Genomic DNA, 20,142 nt, shown 5'->3' on the forward strand with positions numbered 1-20,142 from the left:
TCTGCAACCACCACAGAAGAGATACCCTTGTCCTTGGAGACAGGGTTATCCGCAGGTGCATCTGAAGATGCGACCCTGACCATTTGTCCAACAGATCCCTTTGGAAAATTCTTGCATGGAATCTGCCGAATGGAATTGCTTCGTAAGAAGCCACCATTTTTCCCAGGACTCTTGTGCATTGATGCACAGACACCTTTCCTGGTTTTAGGAGGTTCCTGACCAGGTCGGATAACTCCTTGGCTTTTTCCTCGGGAAGAAAAACCTTTTTCTGAACCGTGTCCAGAATCATCCCTAGGAACAGCAGACGAGTTGTCGGCATTAATTGGGATTTTGGAATATTCAGAATCCATCCGTGCTGCTTTAGCACCTCTTGAGATAGTGCTAATCCCATCTCTAGCTGTTCTCTGGACCTTGCCCTTATTAGGAGATCGTCCAAGTATGGGATAATTAATACGCCTTTTCTTCGAAGAAGAATCATCATCTCGGCCATTACCTTTGTAAAGACCCGAGGTGCCGTGGACAAACCAAACGGCAGCGTCTGAAACTGATAGTGACAGTTTTGTACAACGAACCTGAGGTACCCCTGGTGTGAGGGGTAAATTGGAACGTGGAGATACGCATCCTTGATGTCCAAGGATACCATAAAGTCCCCTTCTTCCAGGTTCGCTATCACTGCTCTGAGTGACTCCATCTTGAACTTGAACTTCTTTATGTACAGGTTCAAGGACTTCAGATTTAGAATAGGCCTTACCGAGCCATCCGGCTTCGGTACCACAAATAGAGTGGAATAATACCCCTTCCCTTGTTGTAGAAGAGGTACCTTGACTATCACCTGCTGAGAGTACAGCTTGTGAATGGCTTCCAAAACCGTCTCCCTTTCGGAGGGGGACGTTGGTAAAGCAGACTTCAGGAAACGGCGAGGTGGATCTGTCTCTAATTCCAACCTGTACCCCTGAGATATTATCTGCAGGATCCAGGGATCTACCTGCGAGTGAGCCCACTGCGCGCTGTAATTTTTGAGACGACCGCCCACCGTCCCCGAGTCCGCTTGAGAAGCCCCAGCGTCATGCTGAGGCTTTTGTAGAAGCCGGGGAGGGCTTCTGTTCCTGGGAAGGAGCTGCCTGTTGCTGTCTCTTCCCTCGACCTCTGCCTCGTGGCAGATATGAATAGCCCTTTGCTCTCTTATTTTTAAAGGAACGAAAGGGCTGCGGTTGAAAAGTCGGTGCCTTTTTCTGTTGGGGAGTGACTTGAGGTAGAAAGGTGGATTTCCCGGCTGTAGCCGTGGCCACCAAATCTGATAGACCGACTCCAAATAACTCCTCCCCTTTATACGGCAAAACTTCCATATGCCGTTTTGAATCCGCATCGCCTGTCCACTGTCGCGTCCATAAAGCTCTTCTGGCCGAAATGGACATAGCACTTACCCGTGATGCCAGTGTGCAGATATCCCTCTGTGCATCACGCATATAAAGAAATGCATCCTTTATTTGTTCTAACGACAGTAAAATATTGTCCCTGTCCAGGGTATCAATATTTTCAATCAGGGACTCTGACCAAACTACCCCAGCACTGCACATCCAGGCAGTCGCTATAGCTGGTCGTAGTATAACACCTGCATGTGTGTATATACTTTTTTTGGATATTTTCCATCCTCCTATCTGATGGATCTTTAAGTGCGGCCGTCTCAGGAGAGGGTAACGCCACTTGTTTAGATAAGCGTGTTAGCGCCTTGTCCACCCTAGGAGGTGTTTCCCAGCGCTCCCTAACCTCTGGCGGGAAAGGGTATAATGCCAATAATTTCTTTGAAATTATCAGCTTTTTATCAGGGGCAACCCACGCTTCATCACACACGTCATTTAATTCTTCTGATTCAGGAAAAACTATAGGTAGTTTTTTCACACCCCACATAATACCCTGTTTAGTGGTACCTGTAGTATCAGCTAAATGTAACGCCTCCTTCATTGCCAAAATCATATAACGTGTGGCCCTACTGGAAAATACGGTTGATTCGTCACCGTCACCACTGGAATCAGTGCCTGTGTCTGGGTCTGTGTCGACCGACTGAGGCAAAGGGCGTTTCACAGCCCCTGACGGTGTTTGAGGCGCCTGGACAGGCACTAATTGATTGTCCGGCCGCCTCATGTCGTCAAACGACTGCTTAAGCGAGTTGACGCTATCCCGTAATTCCACAAATAAAGGCATCCATTCTGGTGTCGACCCCCTAGGAGGTGACATCCCCATATTTGGCAATTGCTCCGCCTCCACACCACTATCGTCCTCATACATGTCGACACACACGTACCGACACACAGCAGACACACAGGGAATGCTCTACACGAAGACAGGACCCACTAGCCCTTTGGGGAGACAGAGGGAGAGTCTGCCAGCACACACCAAAAAAGCGCTATATATGACAGGGATAGCCTTATAATAAGTGCTCCCTTATAGCTGCTTTATATATATCAAAATATTGCCATTAAATTTGCCCCCCCTCTCTGTTTTACCCTGTTTCTGTAGTGCAGTGCAGGGGAGAGACCTGGGAGCCGTCCTGACCAGCGGAGCTGTGAGAGGAAATGGCGCCGTGTGCTGAGGAGATAGGCCCCGCCCCTTTTCCGGCGGGCTCGTCTCCCGCTATTTTGTGAATCCAGGCAGGGGTTAAATATCTCCATATAGCCTCTGGGGGCTATATGTGAGGTATTTTTAGCCTTTTAATAGGTTTTCATTTGCCTCCCAGGGCGCCCCCCCCCAGCGCCCTGCACCCTCAGTGACTGCGTGTGAAGTGTGCTGAGAGGAAAATGGCGCACAGCTGCAGTGCTGTGCGCTACCTTTAGAAGACTGCAGGAGTCTTCAGCCGCCGATTCTGGACCTCTTCTTACTTCAGCATCTGCAAGGGGGCCGGCGGCGCGGCTCCGGTGACCATCCAGGCTGTACCTGTGATCGTCCCTCTGGAGCTGATGTCCAGTAGCCAAGAAGCCAATCCATCCTGCATGCAGGTGAGTTCACTTCTTCTCCCCTCTGTCCCTCGTTGCAGTGATCCTGTTGCCAGCAGGAATCACTGTAAAATAAAAAACCTAAGCTAAACTTTCTCTAAGCAGCTCTTTATGAGAGCCACCTAGAATTGCACCCTTCTCGGCCGGGCACAAAAATCTAACTGGAGTCTGGAGGAGGGTCATAGGGGGAGGAGCCAGTGCACACCACCTGATCTGGAAAAGCTTTACTTTTTGTGCCCTGTCTCCTGCGGAGCCGCTATTCCCCCATGGTCCTTTCAGGAACCCCAGCATCCACTAGGACGATAGAGAAATATATATATATACATACATACCGTATTTGCCGGCGTATAAGACGACTGGGCGTATAAGACGACTCCCCAACATTTCCACTCAAAATATAGAGTTTGTTATGTACTCGCCATATAAGACTACCCCCTCTTCCGCACACCTTTTGCTATGCTATACTGTACTGTACAATGGTGCAGTACTGTGGTTGGCTGTATACAAAGCCTGATTGGATTGGTCCCTGTCGTCTCCCTGTCACTAGCAGCTGTCTGGTCCGCCCTTGAATCCAAGGTACCTGTAGTACCAGTATTAACAAACCACATAAAGTTGTAAGCCCCCCTCACCTGCAGCTTCCCTGCAGTGCTGCCGCTGTCCCCCCTGCCTAAGCCGCTGCCCCCCCCCCCCCCCTCTTATGCACCGCCTGTCACTGCTGAATGGCGGCTCCTGCTCAGTGACATGAGCCGGGTGCTGCACTGTAACAATACGTGCAGCACCTGGCTCCTGTCCCTGTGTAGGAGCCGGACTTCACACAGCTTCACCCGCCGGCAGCCGTACACTCACCGTACAGATAGAGGCACTTCACGGGGGAAGTGGGGTGGGCAGCCAACATCACCTTCTTAACCCCCTGGATTGCTGAAAACGGCGGTCCGACCTCGAGACCACGCCCCCTTATGCTAGGCCACGCCCCTGTTTCGCGACTTCCCACAGCGCGACTTCCCGCCCGGCGTATAAGACGACCCCCGGCGTATAAGACGACCCCCCGCTTGGAGGCATGTTTTTCAGGGGTAAAAAGTCGTCTTATACGCCGGCAAATACGGTACATACATACATACACACATTTATATATATTATACACCCATATACACATATCCAGATATATCCTGATTTAGAGGTATGATAATTCTTAGAAGTCTGAAACTAATTGTGACCTCTCACAGGCTTAAAATCCTGAGATGTCTGCTGCTTAACCGCAGCTTAGTTAATGGGCCCCATCTGCAGCCTTTTTCCCTCCCTCTCCTTTGCCGTGTCGGACCGCGGCAGCAATGAGAGCTGACCGCGGTCATCTAAAAATAAAAATATATTCTGCAGGTAGTCTGCACGTGGCTGAGAGGGTGCTCTTTTTAGAGAGGACCGACACGCCAGGAGCTGCGTGCAGCAGCTTCCACTATCCCGGACCCACGCCTTTTTAGAGGGGGGGGGGGGGGGGGGGGATGTGGATAAGTATAAAAAAGAAAAATCAAAAATCCTGAAGTTTTTCTGTGGAACGGACATCCACTAGCACCTTCCCGACTGAGGCACAGAAAAATACTGAAGTCTCTATGGGAGTATGGTGGGGGTAACCAGTTACTAATTTAAATATTTAAATGTGCCATTCCCAGCTACGCCCGAACCATATCCCAAGAGTACTCCAGTGACCCCTAGTGGATGAAAAATAAATATCTGCTGCTTTGAAGGTCCCAATGAGCACAGTGGCCTCCATCATCCATAAATGGTAGAAGTTCGAAGTCACTAGGACTCTTCCTAGAGCTGGCCGGATGTCTAAACTAAGATCGGGGGAGAAGGGCCCCAGTCAGGGAGGTGGCCAAGAACCCAATGGTCACTCTGTAGAGTTACAGCATTCCTCTGTGGAGAGAGGAGAACCTTCCAGGATGACAACCATCTCTGCAGCAATTCACCAATCAGGCCTGTATGGTAGAGTGGCCATACGGAAGACACTCCTTAGTAAAAAGCACACAGCAGCCCACCTTGAGTTTGCCAAACTGTACCCGAAGGACACTGACCATGAGAAACAAAAATCTCAGGTCTGATGAGACAAAGATTGAACTCTTTGGCGTGAATGCCAGGCGTCATGTTTGGAGGAAACCATGCACCATCCCTACAGTTAAGCATGGTGGTGGCAGCATCATGCTGTAGGGATGTTTTTCAGCGGCAGGAACTGGGAGACAAGTCAGGATAGAGGGAAAGATGAATGCAGCAATGTACAGAGACATACTGGATGAAAACCTGCTCCAGAGGGCTCTTGACCTCAGACTGGGTTGACTGTTCATCTTTCAGCAGTACAACGACCCTAAGCACACAGCCAAGATATCAAAAGAGTAGCTTCAGGACAACTCTGTGAATGTCCTTGACTGGCCCAGCCAGAGCCCAGACTTGAATCTGATTGAACATCTCTGGAGATCTGAAAATGGCTGTGCACCGACGCTTCCCATCCAACCTGATGGAGCTTGAGAGGTGTTGCAAAGAGTAATGGGCGAAACTGGCCAAAGATAGGTGTGCCAAGCTTGTGGAATATTCAAAAAGACTTGAGGCTGTAATTGCTGCATCGACAAAGTATTGAACAAAGGCTGTGAATACTTATGTACATGCGATTATAGTTTTTTTATTTTTAATAAAATTAAAAAAATCGTATTCAAAAATACTTTTTTTTATATCATTATGAGGTATTGGGTGTAGAATTTTGAGGGGAAAAATTAGACTTATTCTAAAAAGGAATAAATTAACATAACAAAATATGGAAACAGTGAAGCGCTTGTGAATACTTTCCGGATGCAGAGTGTGTGTAATACACATACATACATACATATATACATACATACATACATACATACACTATATATATATCAGGACCACTACACGTGTAATATACCTCCTGTCCTGCCCTTGTGGTCTGGCCTATGTTGGCAAGACCATTCGGCAGTTCAGGGAAAGGATGGCCCTCCAACGTAGTGATATTAAAAAGGCCTACGAGAAGGTCCTTAGCGATCAGCCTTTTGCTCGGCATTGCTTTGAGGCCAAGCATAGTGTAGCATGCATCAGGGCTATTCTAATAGATCACGTACCCAAATCCCTAAGGGGGGGCAATAGGAATAGGTTAATGCTGCAAAAGGAATCAAGGTGGATTTTTTCTCTTGGTACGATTTCCCCTAAAGGGCCTCAACGAGAATTTAGGACTACAATGTTTCTTGTAGACAGTTGGGTTCTCTCATTAGTTATTATGTACTAATGTATTATGTATGTACTATAGCCCTATGGCTATAGTAGTTGCATTTACCTTATCTTAACTAATTTAAGCATGAGGGGTTTTGAGCTGGAGTAGTGACACTGCCTCACTTTATGTTTTTAAATGTGTCAGAGTGTTATTGTATACATGTCACGATGATCTGTTTTTGTTATGATTTCACAGGTGGCTCTACGGACGTGACCTAATAGCGTCCAGTTTACCATGGATACCACCTGCGACGCGCTGAGATGACATCATCCGGGAGACAAGACAGCGGACCGGGAGAGCGGAGTCGCGGGCGCGCCGTGGAGCAGGTGAGTAAGGTTAGAGCCTGCTGTGACTTGATTATGTTGGGTTTATATGTTTGTATGTTTGAGCACATTTGGTAATTTGGCCCTGAGGACAGAGGAAGCTCCGAAACATGTTGGCTTGTTGCTGCTAATAAATTACTAACGGACATCAGACTGTTGAGTGCCGCCTGAATCACTTCACGTATTGCACATTGGGTTCTATTTCCCACGAGGAGGGCACCGCAGCACATTATATGGACAGAATATATATACACACACATACCGCCACTTCTTCCACTGACCAGGAAATTAAGTGCAGCAGGAGGCGAGGGAAGTGGCCATCCTGCTGCACGTTGCTCCCATCCCTGCTCGGTGGCTGTGTAGAGCACAGTACTCGCTCACAGCCGCCAGCCACAACAAATGAGTAAGGTAATGTTCCCCTGCTCTCACCCTCTCTCCCCCTCTGTCACAATTTCAGCTCATTCAGTGTGCTACAATGAATTTCGGCTCATTCAGTGTGCTACAATGTGAATTTTGGCTCGTACAGTGTGCTACAATGTGAATTTCGGCTCGTACCGTGTGCTATAATGTGAACTTCGGCTCGTACCGTGTGATATAATGTGAAAGGAGCACCAGTACTAGATAGTATAAGGGGTTCTACTACACTGGACATGCCCTATTTTGGGTGGACACGCCCCCTTGACTGTTGCATACCCCCCCTTCAAAATTTATATATATATATATATATATATATATATATATATATATATATATATATATATATATATATATATATATATAATATAAATGTAAGAGTTTGAGTGTGGGCTGGCTCCTCCCTCTATGCCCCTCCTACCAGACCCAGTGTAGAAACTGTGCCCGAGGAGACGGACAACTTCGAGAGAAGGATTATACAGATAGTGGCGAGATTCACACCAGCTCACATACAAGGCAACCCAAGCTAACTAGCTTGAATCAGCAACGGCTGAACAGGATTACTTACCAAGTAACAAAACATGCTTACCCAGAACTAAGCAATACTGAACTAAACCACTGCAAGATAACGAAGTGCTGGGCAGCCGCCCAGCATCCTCTACGGACTATGAGAAAAGGATTTACCGGTAGGCAATTAAAATCCTATTCTCTTACATCCTAGAGGATGCTGGGGTCCACATTAGTACCACGGGGATGTACCGAAGCTCCGAGAACGGGAGGGAGAGCGCGAAGGCTCCTGCAGAACAGATTGATCAAACTTAAGGTCCTCAGAGGCCAAAGTATCGAACTTGTAGAACTTTGCGAACGTGTTCTACCCCAACCAAGTAGCTGCTCGGCAGAGTTGCCAAGCTGACACACCCCGGGCAGCCGCCAAGGAAGAACCCACCTTACGAGTAAAGTGGGCCTTAACAGACGTAGGACACGTAAAGCCTGCCCTAGAACACGCATGCTGGATAGTGAATCTGATCCAGCAAGATATCGTCTGCTTAGAACCACGACACCCAAATTTCTTGGGATCATATAGGACAGAGTCTGATTTTCTGTGACAAGCAGTCCTCATCACATAGATCTTTAGAGCCCTTACAACATCTAAGGACTTAGATGAAATTAAAGAGTCAGTCGCAACTGGCACCACAATAGGTTGGTTGAGATGAAATGCAGAGAAACTGCCGACGTGTCCGGAGTGCAGCTCTATCTTCATGGAAGATCAAGTATGGGCTTTTACATGACAAAGCCCCCAACTCCGACACACGTCTAGCAGAAGCTAAGGCCAACAAAGTGACTGCCTTCCACGTAAGAAACTTGACCTCAACCTCCTATAGAGGATCAAACCAGTCCGACTGGAGGAACTGCAACACCCCATTAAGATCCCATGGCGCCGTAGGTGGTACAAAGGGAGGTTGGATGTGCAGAACTCCCTTCAAAAAAGTCTGAACCTGAAGGAGGGCAGCCAATTGTTTCTGGAAGAAAATGGATAGGGCCGAAATCTGGACCTTTACAGATCCTAATCTCAGGCCCATATCCACACCTGCTTGCAGGAAGAGGAGAAACCGTCCCAGTTGAAACTCCACCATAGGAAACTTCTTGGATTCACACCAAGACACATTTTTTCCAAATACGATGGTAATGTTTAGACGTTACTCCTTTCCTAGCCTGTATCAGGGTAGGAATAACAGTGTTCGGAATGCCCTTCCGAGCTAGTATCTGGCGTTCAACCTCCATGCCGTCAAACGTAGCCATGGTAACGTCTTGCTAGGCAAACGGCCCCTGATGCAGCAGGTCCTCCCGAAGAGGAAGAGGCCTCGGCTAGTCTAGCAGTAGATCCAAAAGAGCCGCGTACCAAGCCCTTCTTGGCCAGTACGGAGCAGTGAGGATTGCCCAAACTCCTGTTCTCCTTATGAGTTTGAGAACTCTTGGAATGAGTTGAAGTGGAGGAAACGCATACACCGACTGGAACACCCACGGAATCACTAGGGCGTCCATCGCCACTGCGTGCGGGTCCCTCGACATGGAACAATACCGCCAAAGCTTCTTGTTGAGACGAGAGGCCATCACGACGATTTGGGGCACGCCCCAAAGATCTGTTACCTCCGTGAACACCTCCGGATGGAGACCCCACTCTCCTGGATGATAGTGTCTGCTGAGGAAGTCCACTTTCCAGTTGTCTACTCCCGGAATGAAGATTGCGGACAGCACCAACCCGTGCTTTTCTGCCCAGAGAATGATTCTCGTTACCTCTGACATTGCAGCTCTGCTCTTCGTTCTACCTTGTCGGTTTATGTAAGCCACTGTCGTTACGTTGTACAACTGTACTTGAATGGCCCGATTTCTCAGAAGATGGGCAGCTTGGAAAAGACTGCTCTTAGTTCCAGAATGTTTATCGGCAGGCCGGCTTCCAGACTTGACCACCTTCCTTGGAAGATTTCCCCTTGAGTGACTGCGCCCCAGCCCCCGGAGACTTGCATCCATGGTTAGAAGGATCCAGTCCTGAATCCCGAACCTGCGGCCCTCCAGAAGGTGAGGTAATCGCAGCCATCAGAGGAGTGAAATCCTGGCCTTTGGCGACAGACGTATTTTCTGGTGCATGTGCAGATGGGATCCCGACCACTTGTCCAGGAGATCCAGTTGGAAGGACCGAGCGTGAAACCTCCCATTCTGCAGAGTCTCGTAAGAGGCCACCATCTTCCCCAGAAGGTAAATGCACTGATGAACAGACACCCGTGCTGGCTTCAGGACATCCCGGACCATTGCTTGTATCGCCAACACTTTTTCTTCTGGAAGAAACACTCTCTGCACATCCGTGTTGAGGATCATTCCCAGAAAGGACAACCTCCTGGTTGGTTCCAAATGTGATTTTGGAATATTCAGGATCCAACCATGTTCCTCGAGAAGCTGGATCATGAGAGCTATTGACCGAAACAGCTTCTCCTTGGACGATGCATTTGTCAGCAGATCGTCCAGATACGGAATTATGATCACCCCCTGCGTGCGGAGGAGAACCATCATTTACGCCATCACCTTGGTGAATACTCTTGGTGCTGTGGATAGGCTGAATGGTAGGGCCTGGAACTGAAAATGACAGTCCAACAGGGGGAATCGGAGATCAACTTGATACGGCAGCCAAATCGGAATGTGGAGGTACGCATCCTTGATATCCAGGGATACCAGGAATTCCCCCTCCTCCAGACCTGATAACACTGCCCTTAGAGACTCAATTTTGAATTTGAACTCCCTCAGAAAAGGGTTTACGGATTTTAATTTCAGAATGGGCCTGACCGAACCATCCGGTTTCAGTACCACGAAAAGGTTCGAATAGTAACCTGTGTTCTGCATTATAGGAGGGACTTGTACAATGACCTGCGCCTCTACCAACTTCTGGATGGCTCCCTGTAGGGTAGCCCTGTCTGCCGGCAAAGCTGGCAAGCCACATTTTCTAAACTGGGTCTGGTAGGAGGGGTATAGAAGGATGAGCCAGCCCACACTTTCAAACTCTTAAAGTGCCAATGGACCAGTCTATACTCCATGGTACTAATGTGCCGCAGCAGATTTCTTGGATTTTGGTCGGCTCCCTCTAAAGAAGGTGTTGGCCAGTTTGAACTTTCTTGGTTTAGAAATCTGAAAGGACTGAGATGCATGTGAAGAAAAAGGTTTCTTTGTAGCAGGAGCTGCTGAGGGAAGAAAAGGGGATTTACCCGTTGTAGGCATGGAGATCCATGCATCTAATGCTTCCTCAAAGAGAGCCTGACCTGTGTAGGGTAGGGTCTCCACACCTCTCCTGGATTAAGCGTCAGCAGACCACTGGCGCAGCCACAGGCCTCGACGAGCCGAGATGGACATGGAAGAAATTCCTGTAGCCATTGGACCCAGGTCTTTCATGGATTCCACCATAAAACCTGCAGAATCCTGAATGTTACGGAGAAACAAATTCAATGTCACTCTTATCTAATGTATCCAAATCCTCAAGTAACATGCCTGACCACTTTACTATAGCTTTGGAAATCCATGCACAGGCAATAGGACGACAGAGTATCGTCCCTGAAGCCGTGTATATGGATTTGAGCGTAGTATCAATCTTACGATCAGCCGGCTCCTTTTAAGGCGGTTGATCCTGGGACAGGTAAAACCACCTTTTTTGAGAGTCTGGAAACAGACGCATCCACTATGGGTGGGTTTTCCCATTTCGTCATATCCTCCTCAGAGAAGGGGAAAGCGACCAGAACCTTCCTAGGGATCTGGAATTTCTCTGGATTTTCCCATGCTTTTTCAAAAATCGCATTTAATTCTTTGGACACAGGGAAGGTTAGCGAGGCTCTCTTATTGTCCGTGAAGTAAGCCTCCTTAACCTGTTGAGGTTATTGTGTCCGTAATATTCAACACATCTCAGCCTCTATCATCAACTGCACCCCTTTTGCAAGAGATGCGGCTCACCTGAGCACGTCCCCATTACAGTCTACAGTGTCAGTCGGTTTCCGTGTCGTCTTGCATAATCTGGGCAAGAGCACGTTTGTGGGTACCCACAGAGCGGCAGCCTGAGGTAACAGAACCAGACCAAACTGCCCTAGAATTCTTTAAAACCTTAGTTGCAGATTCATTCTGAGCAACCCTAGCAGAAATCTGAGAAATCATAGTTTTGATAGAGGACAACCTCTCCCGCTCGCTTGCTGGTATCTGCGCTACAACAGTGCAATCCTGATTACATGGAATGAGATCATCCTGAGAGGACATGTCCTCAAGCTGCATATGACACAGAGTACCTGGACATAGCTAACTGGAGACCCCAAACACTCCACACAGGGTAGGTTAGACCGTTTTAACCCTGAGAATGGCAAGAGACACAGATCAGAGCCAACCCACTCACAGCGCTGTTATATATAAAGGACACCCCTTATCAGCGCCCAATGTGTACTGTAATAGTTGCACATATCTAATTCACCGTCTCCCCCCTTTCTAAAACCCCCTGGTAGCGCACAGGATAGCTGGAGTTGCTTGGAGGGACAGCTCTGTCAGCGTCTGTGTACAGGAAGTGCAGGCAGGAAAATGGCGCTGAACGCTGCTGGGTCCGTTTTGAGAAGCTCCGCCCCTTGAAGATGGCACATTTTCCTGCACAAATTCTTTATACTGGCCTGAGGACTCCGTCGCAAGGCAGGGGATTCCGTCCCGTTGAGCGTCTGAGTACGGAGGATTGTGACGCTAGCCTGTGTATTCAGTCTCCGGTTAGCGTCTGACCAGTGTAGGGTATTAAGACGCTGGCTCAGGACGCCCCTCAAAGCGCCAAACTGTGTGCCGCTGAGCCATGCCGGAGCACAGCCACTCAGAGCTGCGCTCATACCCTTGTGCCGCCATATCTAGACTTCTGATCTTCTGGCTCTGTAAGGGGGTGGCAGCATGCTGCCGGGGTGAGCAATCCCCTCTGGCGGGGAACATTCAATCCCCTCAGGAGCTCAGTGCCCTGTCAGCGGAGATAGTGACTCAGACCCCGCAGGGCTGACACTACTCTTCTCTTCCCCTCCCCTCCCCCTCCCCCCCCCCCCCCCCCCCTTTGGTCTCTCGAAGCAGGGAGGCAGTTGCCAGCAGCCTCCCTGTAAAATAATAAACTATAAAATAAACTTTTACTAAAGAAGCTCTGTAGAGCTCCCCTAGCTGTGACCGGCTCCTCCAGGCAAATTTTCAAAACTGGGGCTGGTAAGAGGGGCATAGAGGGAGGAGCCAGCCCACACTCTCAAACTCTTAAAGTGCCAATAGCTCTTAGTGCATTCGACTATAGCCATTGGTACTAATGTGGACCCCAGCATCCTCTAGAACGCAAGAGAAATTTGAGCAGGATTTTCCTGAGCAGCCACCTCAAAATCCAAACAGTGGCGTGTTCTACTCACTTACACGGTTATTTTTAATTAATATTTAACTGTATAAACCAAACGAAACAACCTATTCTGAACTATTTTTGTTCCCCTTATTCTGTATCATCTCCACAGAGAACTCTCTTGTCACAACAAAGACCATTTTATAAGATAGATAGAACACTCTCAGTCGTGCTCGGATATACACATGCCTTGGGTGGTTGAATGCACTCCAAGGCATGCGTATATCAGAGCGCAAACACACGTCGCACGTTCAATAATGTCTGCTGGCAACAGTGAAACATGGTAGAGGTTCCTTGCAAGCTTGGGACTGCATTTTAGCAAATGGCATTGGGGATTTGGTCAGGATTAATGGCGTGCTCAATGCTGAGATATACAGGCAGGTATTTATCCATCATGCAATACCATTAGGTAGGCATCGGTTTGGCACCAAATTTATTCTGCAGCAGGACAACCACCCTAACCATACACCTAATGTGATTAAGAACTATATTCAGCACAAAGAAAAACAAGGAGTTCTGGAAGTTATATGATATGACCCCCACAGAGCCTGATTTTAACTGAGTCTGTCTGGTATTACATGGAGACAGAAGGGTTTGAGCAATCCTGCATCCACAGAAGATCTATTCGTTCTCAAAGATGTATGGTACAACCCCCATGCGGAGTTCCTTCAAAAACTATATGCAAGTGTATCTAGAAGAATTCTATCTGTAAAGTACATTGTGGCCTCACAAGTATGACAGGAAAGGAGTAATGTCTGCACCTTCTTTTTGTTATCCGTTACTTTAGCCTCCTCTGTGGAAAATTTATTTTCTCCTTCGCTGCTTTCACCTTTCTGTCTGCTCTCCATCTTCCTCTGCTTCTGTTTAGCACCATTCTTGCGGTCTGGTGAGTGAGGTCTCTTTCTACAGGGAAGGAACACAAAACACCTCAAATTTTGGGTTATCAGGTATTTATAGGGGACCCAAATGTAAAAATGTTCCTATCGACCAAGCTTATGGAACTGCCTGGGTCAATTTCTTGAATAGACCTCTTTCCCCAAAGTCTCCCATTATATGCATCCTAAAGAGATCACAGAGGGTGATCAGCTGATTAAGTGTTTACCAACCACAGCAGCAAGAAACAAGTCTCTCTGTAATTCTCATCTGGTGATTGTACAATAGCAATGGATTAAGCCAGGGGTGGACAAAATGTAGAAGTCAGGACTTCTTCTCTAAGAGCAATCTAGGATCTTTAATAGAATCAGGGAACGTATGCTTCACTCAACATCTAAAAGGCTTACCTGTTATATTCTTTCTGCAGCTGCTTCAGAGTCTTGATTGGAAACCATGGAACAAAAATAAAAATAAATCCTTTAGACCACAAATATATAATTGTTACAGAAGAATTCTTTAAAAGTGGAACAGAGGGATATTGTACTAGAGGGAAATTTGACATAGCTGAAAGCCCGTTAAGTCCACTAACCCCAGCACTGCTTAAAAAAACAAAAACCCACAACAAGCAAACCAACCAAAGATAAAAGAACAGAGTATAAAGGATAAAGGCCAAAAAGGCAACATGGCAAAAAAGGTAATTATTCAGTGTTCTACCTACAAGATTGCAGAATTATGGTCAAAACCGCACATGAACCCAATGTGCGAAAAATATGGAAGAAAAAAAAAAATACAAAAAACACATAAGTAGAAGTAAGGATTATCGCAAGATTACAGACTACAGATTTAACAGAATTTAATTATGACCCATCCCTTCTTTCACCCTTTGGTAACCACAACCCTATGTCTATCCCAAGCATGTTTAAATTGTTCTACTGTCTTAGCCTTAACCACTTCTGATGGGAGGTTATTCCACCTATCCACTAAACTTTCTGTAAATTAATTTTTCCCTCAAGTTTCCTTTGACACTACCTCCCTCCAGTTTCAGTGCATGTCCACATGTTCTAATACTCCTCTTCCTGTGAAGAATATGTCCCTCCTGTAGCTCATTAAAAACCTTGGTATATGTGAAAGTCTAGCATGTTCCCCCTTTACTGCTCCAAACTATACATGTTAAGATCTTTTAGTCTTTCCTGGAAAGTTTTGTGATGCAGATCATGCACCATTTTAGTGTATCTTCTTTGTAGTGTCTCTAATGTATTAACATCCTTCTGGAGATATGGCCTCCAGAACTGAACACCGTATTCTAGGAGGCCGTACCAATGACCCACACAGTGGCATTATTACAGTGGCATTATTACATCTTTCCGGTGCAATGGATTCCTCTCCCTATGCAACAAAGCATCTGACTTGCCTTCCTCACTGTTTTGTTACATTGCTTACCTGCCTTTAACTGCTTAACTGGCTTTAAAAAAGCTCAGAAACTTTTTTTTTTTTAAATTGAGTTAGGTCAAGAACTCTTATTCAAAGACTTAACCAAAACGATTTTACTATATAAAAAGGTTTATTTTTTTTGAAAATTAACATTTGTAAAAATATCCTTTTTTGTCAAACATTGGAACCTCACCCTCGTAACTTTGCGACTTCACATTTTCCAATTGAACTGCAACAAGCGATCTCCCATCACGTTAGATGGTAGATTGGGCAGACAAAATAATTAGATTCCCCTGTAGAATCCAAACTCATACTTTTGAGTTTATTTAGCAGTCTGCGATATGGGACAGTGCCAAAAGCCTTACTGAAGCTTAGATCCGCTACATTTATGACCCCTCCATCTATTACTCACCCAGTCAAAAGAGTTAGTAAGCTGTTTGGCATGATCTTGTACCAGTAAAGCCATGCTGTTCGGGATCCCGTAAATTGCTGGTTTTGAGATACTATTAAAAGTAAAAATTTTGGAGTATTTCCATCAATTTCCCTACTACTGATCTAAGGCTCAATGGTCAGTAGTTTGCCTATTTCATGCTTCCACTTTTGTGCAGTTGGATTACCTGTGCTATTTTCAGCCCTCTGGAATTACTCCCGTAGATAGCAACTGGTTAAAATATCCGATATGGTAAGAACTTACCGTTGATAACGGAATTTCTCCTAAGTCCACAGGATAACAATGGGATACGATGGAGCGACAGCGGATTGGCACCAAACGATCAAAGCTTTCAGGCCTCCCAGGATGCAACGGGCCAGTCCATACATCCCCGCCCACCGGCTCAGACAAATCAATTGTATTTCAAAGCATTTAGGCAGGAGCATCATGTAGAGCCCTAATCAGGCAAGAAAAACACACAAGCACACCGTTCCGAAGGAAGAGTTTAAAGAGTATAAAAAGAATCCTCAAATCAGGTGCGTCAGGGTGGGATCCCTGTGGACTTAGGAGAAATACCGTTATCAACGGTAAGTTCTTACCATAACGTATATTTCTCTGTCAGGGTCCACAGGTTATCCACAGGATAACAATGGGATTTCCTAAAGCAGCATAGTGGTGGGGACGCATAGGAGAATCCTTCGCCCGAATTCAGTATCGTGAGAGGCAAAGGTATCCACAGCATAATGTTTTAATGAATGTGTCAACGGAAGCCATATGGCTGCCTTACATACCTGTTCTGTTTAAGCACCACATGTGCTGTCCATGAAGGACCTACCTTACAAGTAGAGTGAACAGACACATTAGCCGGAACAGGGAGATCAGCTTGAAATGATGCTTCGTCATTCGAAGTCATCTTGCCAGTGTCTGCCTACCAGCAGGTCGTCCTCTCTTAAGAAATCCATAGATCCATCCACCCTCCACGTAGATCCTTAACGGATGGATCACGTCCAGCGATGCATCTCCCGCAAAAAAAGGTCCAGACCTTAAAGGCCGAGACAATATTTCCTTTGTTAAGGTGGAACTTAGTCATCACCTTACGAAGATACCCAGATCTAGTTCTGAGAACTATTTTATCTGGATAAACAATCAGAAATGGGGACAAAAAAGAATCCCCAAGTCTGATATTCTTCTGATGCCTTAGTCAGTAGAAAATACACTTTAGTTGTCAACCATTTATAATCCATATTCTTAAGTGGTTCATTTGGGACAACTTGAAGAACTTTCAGGAATAAACAAGTCCCATGGCACTGTAAGAAAAACAACCAAAGGTTGATGCGCAGCATACCCTGGAAAAAAAAAGGTACGCCATCGTGTAAGTTGGTCATTTACTTTTGGAATTCTACAGTCAATGCCGACCCTTGCTTCTCTCAAGGAAGCCATCTATTCCTGTCTAATGCTAAGACCCTGGAACTCTGAAAAATTTTAGGGTCCCATTCATCTACAGCACCTGGTGTTTGTAGATGTTCCCCATACAAATACTCACAAGGCCCAACACTGCCTAGCTTCCCAGATCTGGGGAGATTGGGCATACCCTGTGTGGTGTAACTGTAGACTCTCTCTCACTGCACCAATGATATATAGGTTTGCCATATTTGGTGATAAATGCGAGCTAAGGAAGGTTTCCTTGCTCTGAAACGGTTTAAAAATATTCTCTTGCGCCGAGTATAGAGGTTTCAATGGTCACGCTGTCAAAGACAGTCGACCCACATGTCTGTGACAACCAGGACCCTGCATTAATTAGTAGGTCTGGACGTTTCAGGGAGCAGAAGTAAAGCATCCATTGCCATTCTCTGCTGGTCCTCCTGTTTAAAATTCCTCACTACCCTGGGTATTAGGGTAATTTGAGGAAAACCCATCTGCCAGATGAAGGTCCTGTCTCATCGATAAGGCATCCACAATGATCGCCCTGGGATCCTTCTTGACCCGTATGTGAGCACTCCGTTGTTCCACTCAGACGTTCTGAGATACATCTCTTATCACGCACCTCTTGTTTTCTAGAGTCCGGAGGATCTCTGGGTGTAGAGCCCATTCACTCCTCTGAATGGTGTATCGACTTGAAAAAGTCCATTTCCCCGTTTTTGATTTTCAGACTGAACGGCGGACAAGGTTAGATGAAGCCTACCTCTTAGGTATGTGACTTACCTTCACCCCCTTTTCGGCTGAGAGTTCCTCCCTGATGTTGAGGTACCCTACTGTTGTTGCCTTGTCCGAGCAGAACTGGACTGGTTCTTTTATGAAGACTGTCCCAAGCAGACACCGGTGCCCTGTATATGGCTCGAGGTTTCCACCTTTATAGGTAAACAGCACTTTGGGAACACAATTTCCCTGACACTAACCCTAGTGTCAGAGTCTTTCCAATCTGATATTGGAAGGATTTTCCTTTGTCCTGCTGGGATGTCCGTAGCCACCAGGCTAATGACCTTACTTTTGTCATAAATACCATAAATCGGACTTTATTATGTGAAGCAATCCATTATTACTTACCACACCTTGTATTCCCACCTGATCCCTCCAAGTACCAACCATGCCCACACTTCTGCTCTCCCATGAGCCATTGAAGTGTGGGCATATCCAGTGTGGTGTGATTGCAGATTCTGCAGAGACTAGAGTGGAATTGTGCATACTCCCTCCTGTCGATGCAGATACTATCAAACTCATCCCTGCATTGCTGCGTGAATGTATACCGTTTGACTGTGTGGCGATTCTTGAATCCTATAGTGAACCTTGGATTTATTGTTGTGAGGTAAGGCATTGCTCTCTGCAGACGTGATCCAGTACAGCCCCCAAGTAAGTCATCCGATGTGACGAAACTGGAGACGATTTTTCCCAAGTTATGAGTCACTTGCCCATGCCAACGAGTTATTGCTGTTGCCATTGACAAAGAGCAATCTTTGTGACTGTGCCAGGATTAAAAATAGGATTTTGGTACTTACCAGGTAAATCCTTTTCTTTGAATCCATAGGGGGCACTGGAGTACTCTTGGGATATGGACGGCTTCCGTAGGAAACAGGGCACTGAATATTTAAATTTAGAACACTCCACCCCTCCATATCCCCGAGTACCTCAGTGTTTTTTACTGAGCCGAACAGGAACTATAGAGAGGTTGACAATGGAGTATTACATATAACATAACGGACAACAACGAAGTTGACACATAACGTTACTGACAACTAACAGTTGACACCATAACCAGCACTTGAAAATTTGAACCAGTCTGTGAGAGCGTGTTACCATAAGATCCCCTGAACTTACCACAAACCAGGTAAAACTGCTTTGGGTGGGCGTCCAGTGCCCCCTATGGATTCAAAGAAAAGGATTTACCTGGTACCAAAATCCTATTTTCTTTTTCATCCACTACGGGTCACTGGAGTACTCTTGGGACGTACCAAAGCTTCCCCCATGGGCGGGAGAGCTGTTTGGCACCTTTAACACTATGCGGCCAAAGCGAGATGCTGATGCCGCAAACGTATCAAACTTGTAAAAGCGCACAAAAACGTGTGCACCGATGACCATGTAGCCGCACGGCAAAACTGCGTCGTAGAAGCTCAACGACCAGCTGCCCATGAAGTTCCCACAGAATGTGTGGAATGAGCTGTTACTGATGTAGGCGGCTGTAACCTAGCATGAAGGTAAGCCTGACGTATGGTCAGTTTAATCTATCTGGATAAGGTCTGCTTAGAAGCTGGCCAACCCATCTTGGCAGCATCATAGAGAACAAACAACGTATCCGTCTTACGAACTGTAGACGTTCGTGTTACATAAACGCATAATGCGCGTACCACACCCAGAGTTCCAGAATGTGCTGTTAACACAGGAACTACTATTGGTTGATTGATGTGAAAAAATGACACTACCTTTGGTAAGAAAGCGGGATTCGTCCGAAGTTCCGCTCTGTCATCATGAAACGCCAAATAGGGTAGCTTGCATGACAAGGCACCCAAATCTGAAACACGCCTTGCTAAGGCTAGGAGAAAAATTGTTTTCAAAGTGAGAAACTTTATATCCACTTGCTGTAAGGGTTCAAAATATGAAGACTGTAAGAAATCTAAAACCAGATTCAAGTCCCATGGCGCTGTAGGTGGAATGAATGGAGGCTGTACTCTGAGGACACCTTGCAGAAAAGTGTGTGCCGACGGCAATAGAGCCAATCGTCTTTGAAAATAAATTGACAACGCAGATACCTGCACCTTTAGTGTAGATAAACGCAGTCCTCCATCTAACCCCGTCTGTAGAAATAACAAAAGACGGGATAAGTTGAAAGCTTCACACCAACCTATATAGGCACGCCAAATTCTGTAATAATGAGCTGCCGTAACCGGCTTCATAGCGCGTAACATGGTTGGTATAACCGATACTGGAATGCCCTCTCTTCTTAAGAGGGCAGTCTCAACAGCCACCCCGTCAAACGCAGCTGCGCTAAATCGGGG

General features: G+C 46.5%; 1 protein-coding gene across 1 annotated transcript in view; it reads right to left on the minus strand.

The window, feature by feature from the left end:
- Positions 1-20,142, minus strand: part of LOC134933420 (matrin-3-like) — a 221,607-nt gene that overhangs the window by 27,859 nt on the left and 173,606 nt on the right. The window contains exons 16-17 of the mRNA XM_063928616.1: positions 14,202-14,233; positions 13,683-13,824 (exon numbers count right to left, since the gene is read on the minus strand). Of these exons, the coding sequence (XP_063784686.1) occupies positions 13,683-13,824; positions 14,202-14,233 (174 nt within the window). The remainder of the gene's footprint in view (positions 1-13,682; positions 13,825-14,201; positions 14,234-20,142) is intronic.

The sequence above is a fragment of the Pseudophryne corroboree genome, chromosome 6 (assembly GCF_028390025.1).
Source record: "Pseudophryne corroboree isolate aPseCor3 chromosome 6, aPseCor3.hap2, whole genome shotgun sequence".
Lineage (NCBI taxonomy): Eukaryota > Metazoa > Chordata > Amphibia > Anura > Myobatrachidae > Pseudophryne > Pseudophryne corroboree.